The sequence below is a fragment of the Sitophilus oryzae genome, unplaced genomic scaffold, assembly GCF_002938485.1.
Source record: "Sitophilus oryzae breed Bouriz unplaced genomic scaffold, Soryzae_2.0 scaffold_1576_pilon_pilon, whole genome shotgun sequence".
NCBI classification, from domain to species: Eukaryota; Metazoa; Arthropoda; class Insecta; order Coleoptera; family Curculionidae; genus Sitophilus; species Sitophilus oryzae.
The window spans coordinates 16,019,163-16,037,125 of record NW_022146254.1 but is presented as its reverse complement, the minus strand read 5'-3'; the positions used below and the strand labels follow the sequence as shown (position 1 = coordinate 16,037,125).

The following is a 17,963-nucleotide window of genomic DNA, read 5'->3' as shown; positions in this document are numbered from 1 at the left end:
ATTCTACATCGAAATCAATAACATCATGCAATCTCTAAAATCAACACATAACACTAGTATTAGGAGACTTCAATGCCAAGATTGGCAGGGGGAGATTTGATAATTGTCTGGGAGAATATGGACTTGGTAGGAGAAACGAAAGAGGCGACAAACTGCTGCAATTTTGCCAAGAGAACGATTTTATTATATCGAACACGTTCTTCAAACTTCCAAACCGTCGTTTGTACACCTGGAAATCTCCGCAAGACAACAAACAAAATATAGTCAGGAACCAAATTGATTGCATCCTGATAAACCACAGATATAAAAATGTAATCAAATCAGTAAAAACCTACACAGGGGCAGATGTCTCATCGGACCATAATCCCTTAGTAGCCCGGTTTTTAATAACACTTAAAAAACAACGAGTAATACCAACAGCAAATCGTATAGACGTATCGGGTCTAAAAATCCAAGAAACAAGGCAAAGGCTACAAAATAAGATCAACGATAACCTCAGAACCCTCAAAAACAATCAAATAACAACGGAAAAAGCATTGAGCCGAGCAAGACCATTCTGACAAAACAGAAAATAGGGAAAAAACAGGAATGGATGACTCCAGAAATTTTGAAATTGATGAACGAACGACGTGGTGTAAAAGACAACAACGACGCATATAAGAATATTCAGAAAGAAATCCGATCAAAAATAGAGAGAAACGAAGGTGTTCTACAAAGAAAAATGCGACGAAATGAAGCCCTTCCAAAGAAAACATGACGACACAATGTCCACAAGAAAGTAAAAGAACTGGCAGGATTACAGAAAAAAAGACAACCGTCAATACTCACTGACCAGAATGGCAAAATCATTATGGAAATGGAAGAAAAACTAAGAACGTGGAAGAATTACATAATAGAATTGTTCGATGATGAGAGAGATATAAACAGACTAGTAACAGAACAAGAAAACAGCGGACCGGAAATAACTAAAGAAGAGGTCATCCATGCTATAAAAATCACAAAAGATGGAAAAGCCGCAGGGCATGATGAGTTACCCTCTGAAATTCTCAAGTTGATAGAAGAGGAAAACATACACAGATCTGTTCAACACCATATACAGAACAGGTATTATACCCAGGGAATGGTTGCTATCAGCGTTCGTCACTATCCCGAAAAAACGTAATGCAAGGCAATGCACAGACTTTCGAACAATCCGTCAATGAGTCATACGCTAAAAATACTTCTGAAGGTGATACATCACAGGATTTACAAAACATTAGAACAGGATATCAGCGAGACTCAATTCGGTTTCCAAGATGGCTTAGGCACAAGAGAAGCACTATTTGCTTTGAACGTTCTCGCCCAACGATGTATGGATATGAATCAGGATCTCTATATATGTTTCATTGATTACAACAAAGCCTTCGATAGGGTCAGACACGAACAACTTATCCAGGTTCTGAAAGAAAAGAACTTATACACCAGAGATATAAAAATTATTACGAATCTTTATTTTAATCAAAAAGCAGTGGTAAAAATAGAAGGGAATAACACCGAAGAAATAGAAATCCGTCGAGGCGTTAGGCAGGAGTGCGTGCTAATAACATCACCGATGTTATTTAACCTCTATTCAGAGGAAATAATGAAACGAGCATTGGACGATGAAACGAAAGGACTAAAAATTAACGGAGTGCCTATCAACAATATAAGATATGCGGATGATACGATCCTGATGGCTGCCAACCTAAACGATTTATAGATATTAGTAGATAAAGTTAATACATCGAGTGAAGAGCTCGGACTGTCACTAAATGTAAAAAAGACAAAATTTATGATAATAACCAAAACAACACCAAACAATTCACAAATTCATATAAATAACCACACCATAGAAAAAGTTGACAGTTATAAATACTTAGGTATAATTGTAAATAAAAATAACGACTGTTCTGAAGAAATTAAAACTAGAATAGGACAGGCGAGAACAACATTTGTGAAAATGAAAAGAGTGCTCTGTGGCAGCGATCTCAGCTTGGATTTAAAAATCAGAATGGTGCGATGCTATGTTTTGTCGGTGCTGTATTATGGTGTAGAGACTTGGACTCTGAATAAACTTGACATAGGGAAACTAGAGGCATTCGAGATGTGGCTGTACCGTAGAATGCTTAGGGTAAAATGGACCGATAAAGTGACCAACATGGAAATCCTGAAAGGAATAAAAAAGGAAAAAGAATTATCATAACGGTAAAAAAGCGTAAACTTCAGTACCTTGGACACGTCATGAGAGGAGAAAAGTACCACCTACTGATATTACAAGGAAAAATTCAAGGAAAGAGAAGTGTAGGAAGAAGGCGCCACTCATGGATGAGAAACTTACGTGACTGGTTCGGGTGCACCACAAACCAACTATTTCGGTCGGCTGTGTCACGAATACGTATAGCACTGATGATTGCCAACCTTCGCTACGAAGAAGGCATTTGAAGAAGAAGATATAATAATATCGCCATATTGTTTTTTTCTCATGCTGACATAAATGTAAGAAAATTTTATCAAGTTTGAACGCGAACGAAGTCGCTGGTACACGCTAGTACTATTATATTATACTAGAAGACTCTTATATTGTACCTCCCTTTAAAAAGTAACAAATATTTTCAATTCTGGAATTTTGTCTACAATAATGTTATTACTTTACTTACCTTGTATAGTTCGCTACATTTTGCGGAAGTGCATACTGTGACAGGCTGATCCAACTTTTTAGTTTTAATATCCACCACGGGCATGTACAGTTTGTTTTTCAACTCGTCCAAAGTCTGATTATCCATAGACAATTCTTTCGTATGTTGCTCTAATTTGTATATATTGTCGCCGATAAGCTGAACAATATCAGCCATAGGCTGCGCTAGTTTCAGTATCATATTCCTGGCACGATTGATACTTGTAGTTTTTTTAGGATCGTGCGGTTGCAAATGGACGATGTAAGAGAGTAACCTAAAATGATTAAAAATAAATATAGTCTTATTTTTCTTCTTCTTAGGGTACATACATAGTGAGGCATCTCGCACACTTACTCGCCGTTTTAAAACAGTGCGCGTAGGATGCATCGCGGCGAGCATCGCTTTGAGATGTCCCACTATGCTTGTACGCCATACTCAACACATCCCAACTAGCATTTATAGTGGCAGATACGTAACAGCTACTATCAAAGCCACTACAAAGTGGGCGGTGACCATCGGCGGCTTCGTCGTATATTCGTAGCTGCTAAGTAACTGCGACCAAAATGGGGAAAGATTTTGAGTAGCCGGGTAGTGTCTTGGGTAGTTTTTGCCACTTAAAGTGTTAGTATGATGTGTTACTATAAAGTAGCCTACTGGGGAATGCCACTTATCTGTTACGGAGCTGCCTAGTCGCGGATTCGTGGCAGCCAAGTGTTATCCACCGACATGTGGAACTTTCGTTAAACTGTTGAACTTTATTCGCAGCGACCTCTTCATGCAATTTCACATTTCATAAAAATAAATGTCATGATGGAAAATAATTATGAAGCCATTATTATTTTTTCGTTATTTAATTTGTTATTTACCGTGCGATTTTAACGCCTTTTTTAGGTAAATTCTAGAACGCAATCAACTTTACTGAATAAAATAGTGGGTTTATATAACAAAATTTTCGAGCGCCTCTCAAAATATTTCAAATTATTATATTATTTGCAATAAAAACTCATGTTTGTAATTAAAAAATAATAATAATTTGCTTGAAACCGGGGTCAAATTTTAAAATATTAGTCCACCGTCAGAAATAACAAAATAACTAAAGAAAAAAGCTTTAATCTAGGTATATTTAGCTTAAAAACGCATAATGTTTGAGCCATTTGGCTGTTCGTCTAAAAATTCATGAAAAAAATATGGCCGTTTAATCCGAAAAATACTGTATAGTCCCATATGCTTCCACAAAGTACCGGGAACAATAACATATTAGGCCAACCCTACCCGTTTGAACCTTTAAAATCTTCGGATTGATAAAGTGACAATTGTAGCTATCCAAAGGCGACTTTATAGAAACAATAACTTTTTTGGAACTACATGGTCAACGATTCTTTGGAACCATAAAGTGATTTTTCCAAGAATGTTCCCTGCGCCACCAAATTACCACTTAATTGGAGCGTTGCTACACTGATCGTGGTGGTGGCGACTATACATTCCATTGGTGCCACTATAACGTTCCGCCTTGTCCTTTGAAGTTATTTTTTATTTATTGTGCATTTTCTATTATAAGTGTTTCTATATTATTCAGAGCTACAAGAGGTATAGAGTATTTTAACGCCCACTCTTTTAGCTCTTGTTTCATATTGTTATTGGTTCTCAAATTAGTTCTCCTCTGAGATTCAGTTTCAGATGAACTAACACTACACTCATCTACAGAAACAGCTTCAAAAATGTCTCAGTCACTAACTGATTTATGATGTTCATCAGTAGGACTATAGAAAGATGTAGTTTTTGTTTCTGATGTTGATGCATCGGCTCGCAGTGATTCATTTTGTTTAATTCTTCGATAGAAAGTACTAGATATTCTAAATTTCTTTTTATTCACCTTAGGGATTTTACAAAATTTTAATACAGCTTAAAAGCAAGTAAAAGAAAACATTAAAACAGAGCAGCACACTATGCAATCTGACGCAATTATATTTATTAGGGTATATTAAGTTACGGTCACTATAAAGTAGCCGTTTTTGACCCCCGTGACTTTTTAGTGGCAATGGATGTGCGACGGCTACTTTATAGTGACCTAGGAAGGTAGCAGTAACCATTTTGCTACTTTCAATGCTACTATAAATTAGTAACTAGATATGTACGACTACCCCGTAACAATTATTTACTACAAAGTAACAAAAACTTAATGGAGGCATTATGGTAGCACTTGTTGGTAACCCTTACTTTAAAAAGCTACTATAAAGTTTTTGGTCTTTTATGGTGTCATATTCGAAAATTCGGGTAGTTCCAGCCACTTCTTTAAATTACATTTTTGTGACTTGCAATCGGGGTGTTTATTTTCCACTTTTATTGTAGGTAGGGACTAACCGGTCACTCTCGAAATATACTTCAAAGTGGCTATTCCTTATAAAGTAACATTTTAAGTGGCAGAGTGGACCTAGGAACTATACTTTAGGGGCAGTGACATTTTAAAAAGGACTGGGAACTATATTTGCTAGTTGGGATACGTTGTGATAAAGATCATTGTATAGATGTTAATAATTTAAAATTAAACAAGTCTCAAATTACAGAAAATTAGATGCGTATTAGAGCGTCAAAGTAAGTAAATGTAAAGATGAACAGCGATAATGGTCTAATTCCTTTCAGTTCCTGTTGCTCTAGTGTCGGTATTTAATTTATAAGCTCCATTGGTTATGACTCGCTTGGCTAATGCTCCTCATAGATTGTGTATCTCAAGAATCGGAGGAAGAGAAAGAGAGATAATATATCCTCTATTATAAACTCGAGACAACACCGGTATCAGGTCTAAGGACAGACCAAGTTAAAGACATAGAGGAGACGGAGACAGATCTTCCACCTTACGGGAACCTCGGCCGAAGACAAGGTCCTCGCCTGTGAAGGGCCCGGAGGCTAAACTCCAACCGTAGAAAGATGTATACCCTCGTAGGAGGTAGACGTCCACTCCTCGGACAAAGAACATCTGTTGTCAAAGGAGGATGGGATATACCTGTCCCCCTTCAACAGGTAAATCCCCATGTATGATGAACTGTGTTATAACTCAATAAAGAGAGACACAATAGATTTGTAAGGTTGCGGTGATTAACTCCCCCCTCACTCACACTCAAAGGTTGCAGCTGGAGAATGTAATGTAGAGATAAGAAGACGACCACAATAGCGCTTAAAATTGATCTTCAGATTAACTAGAAGTTATAATGCCTTACCGATAAACTTCTTTACTAGAGAAGTCCCAACTTTCCTTATTTGCTTCCAAAATACCATCTCTGAAGGTGACGTTCTGTTTGGCGGCTGCGAAATAACGAAATGCCTCGTTGTCGAAACAAAAGACGTTCAAGTAACTCAGTGGCAGCGTCACGTTGTTCGTTTTCTTAATATTACCTAGTGTTAGGAAAAATCGAATGATTACAATCCTCGACTATTGATCCTCGAAGATTCCAATAATCAGATGATCACCCGAGGAATCCTCGGTCATAATTTTTTTTCTGTATAATATTTCTATCGATACCTGAATTAATGCTCGGCGCTGGGTGTTATTTGTAGTGTTGGAAAAAATCGGATGATTTCAATCCTCGAGTATTGATTCTGGAGGATTCCAATAATCATAAATTTTTTTCTGTATAATATTTCTATCGATACCTGAATTAATGCTCGGCGCTGGGTGTTATTTGTAGTGTTGGAAAAGATCGGATGATTTCAATCCTCGAGTATTGATTCTGGAGGATTCCAATAATCGGATGATCACCCGAGGAATCCTCGGTCATAATTTTTTTTCTGTATAATATTTCTATCGATACCTGAATTAATGCTCGGCGCTGGGTGTTATTTGTAGTGTTGGAAAAAATCGGATGATTTCAATCCGCGAGTATTGATCCTCGAGGATTCCAATAATCGGATGATCACCCGAGGAATCCTCGGTCATAAAAGTTTCTCCGTATAATATTTCGATCGATACGTGAATTAATGCTCGGCGCTGGGTGTTATTTGTAGTGTTGGAAAAAATCGGATGATTTCAATCCTCGGGTATTGATTCTGGAGGATTCCAATAATCGGATGATCACCCGAGGAATTCTCGGTCATAATTTTTTTTCTGTATAATATTTCTATCGATACCTGAATTAATGCTCGGCGCTGGGTGTTATTTGTAGTGTTGGAAAAAATCGGATGATTTCAATCCGCGAGTATTGATCCTCGAGGATTCCAATAATCGGATGATCACCCGAGGAATCCTCGGTCATAAAAGTTTCTCCGTATAATATTTCGATCGATACGTGAATTAATGCTCGGCGCTGGGTGTTATTTGTAGTGTTGGGAAAAATCGGATGATTTCAATCCTCGAGTATTGATCCTCTAGGATTGCAATAATCGGATGATCACCCGAGGAATCCTCGGTCATAACATTTTCTCTGTATAATATTTCGACCGATACCTGAATTAATGCTCGGCGCTGGGTGTTATTTGTAGTGTTGGAAAAAATCGGATGATTTCAATCCGCGAGTATTGATTCTGGAGGATTCCAATAATCGGATGATCACCCAAGGAATCCTCGGTCATAATTTTTTTTCTGTATAATATTTCGATCGATACATGAATAAATGCTCGGCGCTGGGTGTTATTAATATTACCTATCAAAACTTCCAACGAAATGTAAGTTTCTCCAGGTGTATAATTCTGCCCCCTAGTGTTGGTGAAGACAAAGCAGATGTTCTCCGTGGCCGATTTCTCCAAACGAGACAGTATCTGGACCACGCAGTAGTTCATGAACACGTCCAGACGCGTATTGGTGGGTTTGAGCAGGATGCACACGGCGTGGATCTTCGACAATTGTCCGACGTAGTTCAAAATGTAGTCGCAGTTTTTGCTATCCTGCGAGATTCCCCTGGGATCGCCCATTCCCGGCGTGTCTATCAACTGTATTTTGTATGGCTTGTCGTCGATGCTTACGTTAAACACGTAAGTCCTGACAGTTTGTGTGGCTGCAGCCCCTGGTGTCAAATTTTCGTTGTCGTCACTCGGGCCGATTTCAATTGATTTTTTACGAAAAAATCTGAAAAAAAGAAAAAAACCCTCATTTCAATGTTTGCCTGATTTGTTTTTACTTTGTGACGACTGAAAAATATCAAAATTTTCCTTGATTTAGTAATAACAATCTTCGGATTGTCACGGGGTTTTTAACAAGACACTGTTACCTTAATGGTTAGGAACAGTTTTCGTTCCGGAGATATTCGTTGTAAAATATTTCGGAAAACAGAAAAAAATACTTATGTGTAGATTTTCTCAAATAACTGAAAATCTCCTAGAGATATCGCTAAACGGTTTCCTGCAGTCAGTTCTACATAAAATGAACTATCAGTAAGAATATTTTAGTTGCGATCTGAGATATTTCGGTTTTTGACAAAATCGACAGGGTGGTGCCGAGGATTTTTTTTTCGAAAAATTTTGGAAAATCGATTTTGCTTATTTCAGAATAATCCTAATAGTATTATTGTAGTCCTAAATGTGTAATTTACTAAACCGTTTCGTTTTTGAGATTGGCAGTTTTTGTTCAAGATATTCGTTGTTAAATATTTCGGAAAACAGAAAAAAATCCTTCTTTTGTAGATTTTCTCAAATAACTGAAACACCTTAAGAAAAAACGGCGAAAATTTTTCTGTAATTAGTGTTTTCGTTTAAATTTTTGAAAAGCTTTATGTCAATTTTTAGTAAATTATGTCTAGAGATTGACCTTGCCAAAATTATAATTGATTGCCACTCTCCAGCCGTGAAGAAAAACAACTGAAGAGAAACTGAACCCATTTTTTAAAAATATATAGAATTATACAGGGTGTCCCCAAAAAAGTTACACATCAAAGTTGTGTTTTTTCTAATAGAATACCCTATATATTAATTAATTTTCGGATTTTAGGAAAAACATTAGGGTGAGTTTTATTAAAAAAGTACATACCTAAAATCTAAGGATTTTGACATATTTCACATTTTGTGAAAATGAAGAGTAAATTTTAAATTTCGATAACATCTACCTAAATTTTAGTTGACCTTGTATAGCCTGATATTTAATTACAGTAGCCATTGTATGATAAAGCAAATGGAAATTTGACCCGAAAAGTTATACAGGGTGATAAAAAATTAATATGGCACTTTTAAAAGCACAAGTTACTCCTTTATTTTAAATGGGACACCCAGTATATTTTTCAGTGTTCAATGGGGAATTTATATATCTTCCAAATATTATTAAGGTTGTCTACCCCTCAGACAAAGATTTTCCTAGATATTTTAATTTTTATGATTTTGCGTCAGTAGATCTTTATTATTTGAGAAATCTAGGGTGGCTGTGTGTGATGTACCTTTTTTTTAACTTAACAAAAATTAAAGATTGTATTGTAAAATACTCAACGGTAATAAAAAGATACACGTTTAAAACATATTTTAATTATTACAGAATTAAAACTAGATATAAACCTATAATTATGTAACAAAAATTATTTAATATCGGAATAATATACGGGCTGTTCCATTTAAAATAAAAGAGTAAAATGCTTTTAAAGATGACCAATGTTCAATATTAATTTTGTCTCACCCTGTATAACTTTTTGGATCAAGTTTTAATCTTATTTAAAGTACAATAGTTAATTTAACTACATATTAGGCTATACCGGGTAAATTCCAATTCAGGTAGCTTTTATTGTAATTTAACTGTTAATTTAATTGTTCTTTCAATTTAAAAATTTCTAGAAAATGTAAATTATTATGTCAAAAACAGGTTTAAAATAGGTTTTAGTCTCTTATAAAACTTACCCTTATTTTTCTCCCAGAATCCAAAAATCAATTAATATATAGGGCGTTCCATTACAAAAAAAACACCACTTTGATATGTAACTTTTTTTGGGGACACCCTGTAGAACTCTATATTTTTAAAAAGTGCTCTGAATTAACCTACATATGCTCACAAAATTTAATTTCAATACAAACTGTCGTTCTCACTGTAGCCTCCGCGGCGTATGAGAGGAGCCACCCTGTATTACTTTTTTTAATAAAACTTGCAACACTGATTGTATTGTTTTTTTATAAAAAAATAATGCTTCTAAGCAAAATAACTTTCTGAATACAAAATAAACATTAAAATAAAGTTTTTCGGTCCCACAGACTGATGTTAGTACCTACTAATGTTACAAAAATCGTTGTTACAATCTGACATCTAATATTTATAGGGCGTTTTCCTGAATATTGGGTCGCCCTGTTAGCCTTGAACATAGCCTTGAATCAATACTTACCTGTCAAATACATGAAATTTTGACGGAATCAACACAATCAGTTCGTTTTTCTCCACTTCGTCAAAATATTTGTATTTGAGATAATTAGCGAAAGAATTAATGAAAGTTGACTTTCCCACACCGGATTCTCCTAGAAGCAGTATGTTGATCTCCGAACTGAAAACGTTTCCATTTGGTCCGTTTCCAGGCCCAGAAGTCCTACTCGAATTGATAGTATCCATATCCGAAACGGCTCTGAAACGAAGAAATAATAATATTATACTGAGTGACAAAAAAAAGGGAACAAATAATTATAAGATTTTTATTATTGTTGGTTTGGTTTGGTTTGGTTTGGTTGGCCGAGAGCTAATTACTCCGAACCAATGGGCACTTACCCTAGTATCCTACAGGCAGAAATCTACGCTATCGAGAGATGCGTACAACTTATCTTAGATAGGAACTATCGGAAACAAGAAATAGCTATCTTATCTGATAGTCAAGCAGCGTTAAAGGCGATCAACTCAGTATCAATCAATTCGAAATTGGTCAAAGAATGCATAGAGAAGCTGAATAAATTAGGCAAAGAAAACAAAGTCCTCCTACACTGGGTGCCTGCTCACCAAGGGATAGAAGGCAATGAAAAAGCAAATAATCTAGCTAGGAAAGGAGCGAACACTCCACTAACTGGACCAGAACCGTTCTGCTTTCCAAGTGGTAAACCAACTCAAGGCGGAACTCAAGAACTTGGAAGATTCCATCCGCAACCTGGAATGCAAATCTTGCAATGGTCTAGGACACTCGGAAGAAGTTTCTGAGGGCTTTATGATCAAGAAAAATCACAGATCTTCCTGGGTCTGAGTAAGAACAATCTTCGGATTGTCACGGGGTTTTAACAGGACACTGTCTCCTCAATGAACACCTCAGTAGATTGAAACTAAGAAGAAACGGCGAATGCAGATTCTGTGGGGAAGATGGTGAAACACCAGTACACCCTCATCACTGAGTGCGCCGAGACGACAACCATTCGTGCCATGAATTTTGGTACGACTGATATTGGAGATGGAGAACTACCCTTCTATAAAACCGTCCAGGTTACTGGCTTTTGTCAAAGCCCTGGGACTGTATGATGAGTTATGATTGAAGAAAGGGGGACACAATGGATCTGTAAGGTCGAAGTGATTAACCCCCCTCCCACTCATTCTAAATTCTAAAAAAAAAAAAAAATATATTGTTGGTGTACAGGGTGGGCTCGAATTCGGAATTCGACGCTCATCAATGGGATTTCCGAAACCGTAAGCAGGGACGGATACAGGAATTTATTTTAGCGGGGCCCAAATAAAAAATAATGGAGAATATGCTTTTTAGGGCGCTATTTTTAACCCAAAAGCCTAATATATAACCCAATTTATGGATTTTAGGGGGGCCCGGGCCCCATGGGCCCCCCTCTGTATCCGCCACTGACCGTAAGAGATACCGGATCGGTTAAATGGAGGCAAAGTTGCGCAATTTGATGCTCAAAAAATGTCGTATTGCATTTTTTTATTATTTTTTTTGCATAAAATATTCTGGTGATGGAATTTTCTATACGAAACGTCGGCAAATATCAAAGTGACTATATATATAGTGTTTTAAGAGTGATAAAAGGATTTAATTAAATTGAAAAAAAATCAGGTCCGTATTTAAAAAAATTAAGTTGATGATGGTCGCCAGAAGCCGAAACGTCAGAGTCAATCTTTAATCACACAGAGTTATAGAGCAGAAGTGGCCATGCAAATGTGTTTTTCATTTTAAGTTATCTTAACAAATAAAGCCAGGAAACAATAGAAAACAAAGTTGAAAATTCAGGTTTTTTTTTCGAATATATTCGGAGATATTCGAAATTTTTCAAAATGCAATACGTCATTTTATTGAGCATCAAATTGCGCAACTTTGCCTCCATTTAACCGATCCTGTATCTCTTAGCCCACGGCCACACAGAAAGCGTTTTTTTGCGTCTTTAGCGTGAAGCGTCTTTAGCGACTAAAACAAAATAACAGGATTATATAGGAGTGGCCACACCAAAAGCGTGTAGCGTTCGGCGTGTCTCGCAAATAAAAACAAATCAGTTTATTTTCTGTAGCGTCTTTAGCGTTTTCTAAGATGAGACCCCGTCATAGGCGGACGTTATATTTAATAATACAATAAAAATAAATTAAATAGTATGCATTTTTTTTTTCATTTTAGGGTATTATCTAAAAATATTTTTATAAAGAACATCTACTGTTTAGGAAGATTCTATTAAATTCAAAAATTTGAAGGAAATGTTTGAAAAAGTGTAGTTTGAAATGTTGAAAAAGTAATAAAGGAATATTTTTTTACGCGTAAAAAATAACTTTTATGCGTAAAAAATGTTTTTTTTTCTGCGTAAAAAAGGTTTTTTTAACAGAAACAAATAGTTTTTGACGAGTAAAAAATAGTTTTTTACATGTAACAAATAGTTTTTTTACACGTAAAAATATATTTTTGGGAAAAAGAGGTTTTTACTAGAAACAATAAGTTTCTGACGCGGAAAAATTAGTTTTTTACGTGTAACAAATAGTTTTTTACACGTAAAACATATTTTTTTGCGTAACAAAAGGTTTTTTACCAGAAACAATAAGTTTTTAACGCGTAAAAAAATAATTTTTTACAGATAGTTTTTTACACGTAAAAATATTTTTTTGTGTAAGAAAGGTTTTCTACCAGAAACAATAAGTTTTTGACGCGTAAAAAAATAGTTTTTTACGTGTAACAAATAGATTTTTACACGTAACAAATAGTTTTATAAGCGTAAAAAATAGTTTTCTACCAGTAACAAATAGTTTTATACGCGTAAGAAATAGTTTTCTGTAACAAATAGTTTTATACGCGTAAAAAATAGTTCTTTAACTTATAATTTTATTCACTTTTACAAAATTTGTATTCAAATATCAATATTTTTGATAACCACATGGACTGCTCACAAATACACGTCGCGTCACTACGTATTTCTAAGCCGTTAACACTTTTCGTTACAACGAGCTCGTGTGTCAGGGCCGTCTCACTAGCTCGTATGTCACGGCCTTGAATTTTTACTCCCAGCGCGCGTAAAGAAGTTTCACTCCAAAAAGTTTCATAAATCATGTCCTAAAATTGCATTAGCAACTAGAAATATTTACTATTCTATTATATAATAATAATTATTTATTATATTATATTATAATTATAACAAGTACTAACCACAACACTACAACATAAAAAAAATATACACATATAACCTAAAATTCGTAAAATAAATGGCAAATAACTATTATTATTTTTACACACACCACTGGCACTAGCAATAGATTGTGTTTGTCTCCGAATATATGCCCCGGCCCGTCCACAATTCAATCCCAGCATCTTTTATCTTCGTCTCTTCAACGCTAACGGCGCCGATCTCGCGTATCTCTTTCTCACAGGATTGATTGTTGGACGGGCCGGGAATCCACGAGCTTGTGACGTTACTAATTGACATCTTGTCATCTGTCTTTTGCGTGTTTTTAATGGACACAAATCGAAAAAAGCGCTTAAAATGGTAAAATCGCAAAAAGCGCTTGAGACGCAAAAAACGCAAAACGCTAAAAACGCTTTCTGTGTGGCCGTGGGCTTACGGTTTCCAAAATCCCAATGATGAGCGTCGAATTCGAGCCACCCTGTACAGGGTATCCCTTTTTAGTTAAAATTATACGGCACATCCGTTATTAGTGAAAATAGGAGGATGCGGTGTGCACAAATCTATCCCACTTTTTTGTCAAACGGAAGTTGCTGTAAACAAAATTTTCATAGCCCTCTTCGTTTCTGAGCTACAGGGTATTTTCAAAAATTTTATTATTATTATTAGTATTCTCGTATAATGATACAGAGGTTAGCTGAGTTAGCTCTGCAATATATTTTTTTTTAATTTAGAAATAATAAAAATCTAAATGGACCAGAGAAAGAAAAATTTAAACACTTCAAAGAACTTCTGACACTGATATTCGGTAAGTTATTGATAGATCAATATAGATAGATATGTTTAATATTCAATAATCAGTTTCATTTATCATATCAATTTAAGGGTGAGATTGTTAATCTGGAAATAAGATACAACAAAGTCCAACAGAGTGCTCGATGAATGAGTATGCTAATAAACCAACTGCTTGGATTGAAAAGTGGAGAAAAAAATGACTAAACGAGGTCCACCAAATCGTGGCGATATACCAGTGTTTACCATTTTAGTATGTTGTTATACTAGGTACTTATATTTTTAATATATTTTGATACAAATTCTGTTCTTTTACAGTGTTTTCTTACTTCTGGTTTCTGCAGTGTAAATAATTATTATTATTGTGTTATTTGCGCTATTCCGTTCCATGATTTACAAATATAAGAATTTTATTTTTTTACCACTTAATCCATTTTATGGAAGAAAAATGGTACATTTAATACAAAACAAAAATGGAACAATTTTAAGGCTACTTCTCTTGAACTTACGATCGAGATACTTTTGGAAAATACAAAGTTTTGCCTTCCTAATTTTCGTTCTAAAAAGATATAATTGGTATCATTGAATAAATATTTCTTAAAAAGAACGAAAAGTTAGGCATCAAAACTTGTATTATTTCCTAAATTCGTTCATAAGAAGTAGTTTTATCTAGCACAAGATGTATATACGAAGCAAAATACATACGAATATACGCGGTAGTCACAACTGCAATTTGTAAACATAGTTTAAACGTAATACGCAAGCATTGTGTATCCTACGGCACACTGTGTATCCGTTACTTTGTATATACGTAAATGCTATACTGTGGCTACATTGTGTGAGGCGGACGTTTAACCTTTGTGCATACGTGTTGAACTACAATGTGTAAACGTAGCATATTTACATCGGGGGAATTGTGTCACCCTGTGTCTACATCTAATAATGTAAACACATCGTAAATGTGATTTGATGTGCTGTATGGGGTAATGTTCTGGGGAGGTATTATACTAGGAGCAAAAACTCCATTGTTACCACTTCAACTAATTTTAACGGGTCGGAGATATGTTGACTTGGTGCTAGAACCAATCGTTAGTCTATGGAGAGCTGCAATTGGGGATAATTTTAACTACATGCGCGATAGTGCACCTCCCTATGCCACCAGAGTGACTAGAGAACGTTTTGAAACGGAAGGTGTCATAGTTTTGGACTGGCCTGTCTATTTACCAGATCTAAACCCCATCGAACACTTGTGGGACTAGCTCAAAAGAAGGGTTAGAGCTCGTCGTAACAATCCTGGAAATCTCGCACAGATTATTGATGCAGCATTAGCATAATGGGAAAACATACCCCAAGACAACGTGGATAATTTAACAAGAAGCATGCCAGCGCGGATAGAAGCTTGCATAAGGGCTAGAGGTGGCAACAAAGAATATTAAAATTATCAATTTTCTTTTTGTTTAAGCTTTTTGGCCATTAAAAATTTAAATCTTAATTTCGTTTCAGGAACCAAAAAAATACCATTTTGTTTATTTTGGGAACTGACTATTTTTTTTGCTATATGGATTATTTTTCATGAAAAGTCATTGGTAAGGTCTGAGTTTTATTCATAAACAGAAAATTTTCATACATCTCAAAAATTATGGAAAATAATAGGTGATTCCATATAAATTTGGTTGTGTGTATTTATAAATCATATGGCCCGCCTTTTACCTTGTTTGGGCTGGTGCCAAGTTTTGGGTTCGTTGCAGGACTATTAGAGCTACAATTTAAAAATATTTTTACAAGATACAGAGTGTCCCAAATAAATAAATAAAAAATATCAAAGTTGTATTTTTTTAAACCAAACCAAAACACCCTGTATATTATTACATTTTTAGTTTCTACGATTAAAATAAAGATAAATTTGACTAAGGTTTACCGCATTTTAATCTTACTAAAGTTTTTCTATTTACTAAATTTTGTGTTGCAATATTAAAAATTATACTACCTTATATAGAGTGTCTGAAAATTGATTTTATATAATTACTAGCTTTAAATTCTCAGCAAAGAATCAGATGCACAATTTTATTGTCTATCAAATTGTTTATACCATTATTTACCTATCTCTTCAAGTTTTCGTAGAAAATGTATTTTCTTATAACTTAGACCTCATTTATCAATATACCAATGGAATATTGACATTTTAGATTATTTTTTAAAGATGTAACAAATTTTTAAAGAGTACATATACTAAATATTGTCGATATAGTTTGTTTATTTCATTAAAAAATGAAAAAACGGTTTAAATATTTGTTAAAGAGGAACAATTAATATGATTCCAGTATTCAAACTACATTAATTGACTGCGTTGATTAATAATAATTGCTCGAAATACTAAAAAACTGAATTTTGTATGTGACAGTCTGGTAAAAGTAACACCTTAAAAAGTTTAAAAAATGTCTGTACCTATGTGGCGGATTCATCTCTCCAAAAAATCCTATATGGGTAGGTAGTTATTTTTTGTAAACACTTCTGCGTTAATCCCAAACGAAATTACTTGTCAGAAGTTAGGTTTACAGATATACAAATTTGCCTCGAACCAAAAAATGCTTAACGTTTCGGAAAGTTCTTGTTCGTTAGGCAAATTTGTATATCTGTAAACCTAACTTCTAATAAGTAGTTTCCGTTTGGAATTAACGCAGAAGTGTTTACAAAAAATAACTATTTTATTTTGTAGATTTTCTTACAGTGGCGAAACACCCATATTATCATTTAACACCCAGGATTTCTTAAAAACTTTATTTCATTTTTTGACGAATGCTTATTTATAACAACAGAGACGTTTATTTTCATAACTTATTATTTTATTGATTTCTGATTCAAAAAAAAACTAAAGATGTAATAATATACAGGGTGTTCCATTTAAAAAAATACAACTTTGATATTTTTTATATATTTGGGACACTCTGTATCTTGTAAAAATATTCCTAAATTGCAGCTCTAATAGTCCTGCAACGAACCCAAAACTTGCAATTTGTAAAAATCTAATCGTTTATCTACATTAATCCGTGTCGTATGTGGTGAACAACCCTGTATATTTGAAATATTCTAGAGAATAATAAATTTCATATATAAATACTTTCATTCACTTACCTGAAATACTTGTTCAGTTTTTAAAAAAGAGTACTAACAATGCAGAGCGAATTTAAACCATATTTATATAAAATTTTAAAGAAAAACAACTTGTTATATTAATTATTGTTAAGGAGCAGTGGCGTACCTAAACCTAAAACTACTACATTTTAAGACTTGATTTAAATTCAATATTAGTTATTGTTTTGCCTGTAACTAGTAACTATTTAGTTCAGTCATTGGGGATTTTTGCTTGGAAAAAAGTCCGGAAGTTTTGCAACTTTGCAGGTTTATAGGTTTTGGGGTCCCGAACTTAAAATCCATAAAATGCACATTTCCAGACCACCCAAAATAGGTATTTTGTGAATATCTCGAAAACTATGCATTTTTCGCGAAAATTTGAAGAGAGCAAAATTAAAGAAAATAAAATTTCCTATAAAAAAGGTTTTATAAAATTTTTTGCTAAAGTCAACCGTTTAGGCACAAAATCCCTGGAAATTTTACAATTTTGCGTAAAATACGATATATTATGTATAGTCGATTTTCCGAAATCAAATATAGATTAGGGTTCACTAAAACTAAAACGTTTTAGTTTAGTTTCTTCAATTTTGTCATAAAACAGTGGCGTATCATTAATTCGCTCATTAATTTATGAATAATTAATTTTAATAATTGAAAATGCGTACTTGTTTCTACACCACCCAAGAGGTAAAGTATACGGCGCGTTTATTTTAACGTGGTCTCCCCGGAGGCCTACTCCACTAGATAAATTAAAAACTTTAACTTATCTGCACAAGCCCGACGGATCTGGCTCATTGATGTCAAAGTCGATCGTGTCTGCTGTGCTGGGCTCATCAGGGTGGTCTCTCAATTCGTCCAACTTTTCATCTTCAGCCG

The 17,963-nt window shown here is 34.6% G+C and overlaps 1 protein-coding gene across 1 annotated transcript in view; it reads right to left on the bottom strand.

Annotated features, from left to right (window-relative positions):
• LOC115879258 overlaps positions 1-17,139 on the bottom strand; it is a 38,005-nt gene extending 20,866 nt beyond the window's left edge. Inside the window, exons 1-5 of the mRNA XM_030895970.1 lie at positions 17,088-17,139; positions 9,974-10,207; positions 7,328-7,749; positions 5,909-6,083; positions 2,676-2,967 (exon numbers count right to left, since the gene is read on the bottom strand). Of these exons, the coding sequence (XP_030751830.1) occupies positions 2,676-2,967; positions 5,909-6,083; positions 7,328-7,749; positions 9,974-10,194 (1,110 nt within the window). The 5' untranslated portion in view covers positions 10,195-10,207; positions 17,088-17,139. The remainder of the gene's footprint in view (positions 1-2,675; positions 2,968-5,908; positions 6,084-7,327; positions 7,750-9,973; positions 10,208-17,087) is intronic.
• Between the last annotated feature and the right edge of the window lie 824 nt (positions 17,140-17,963).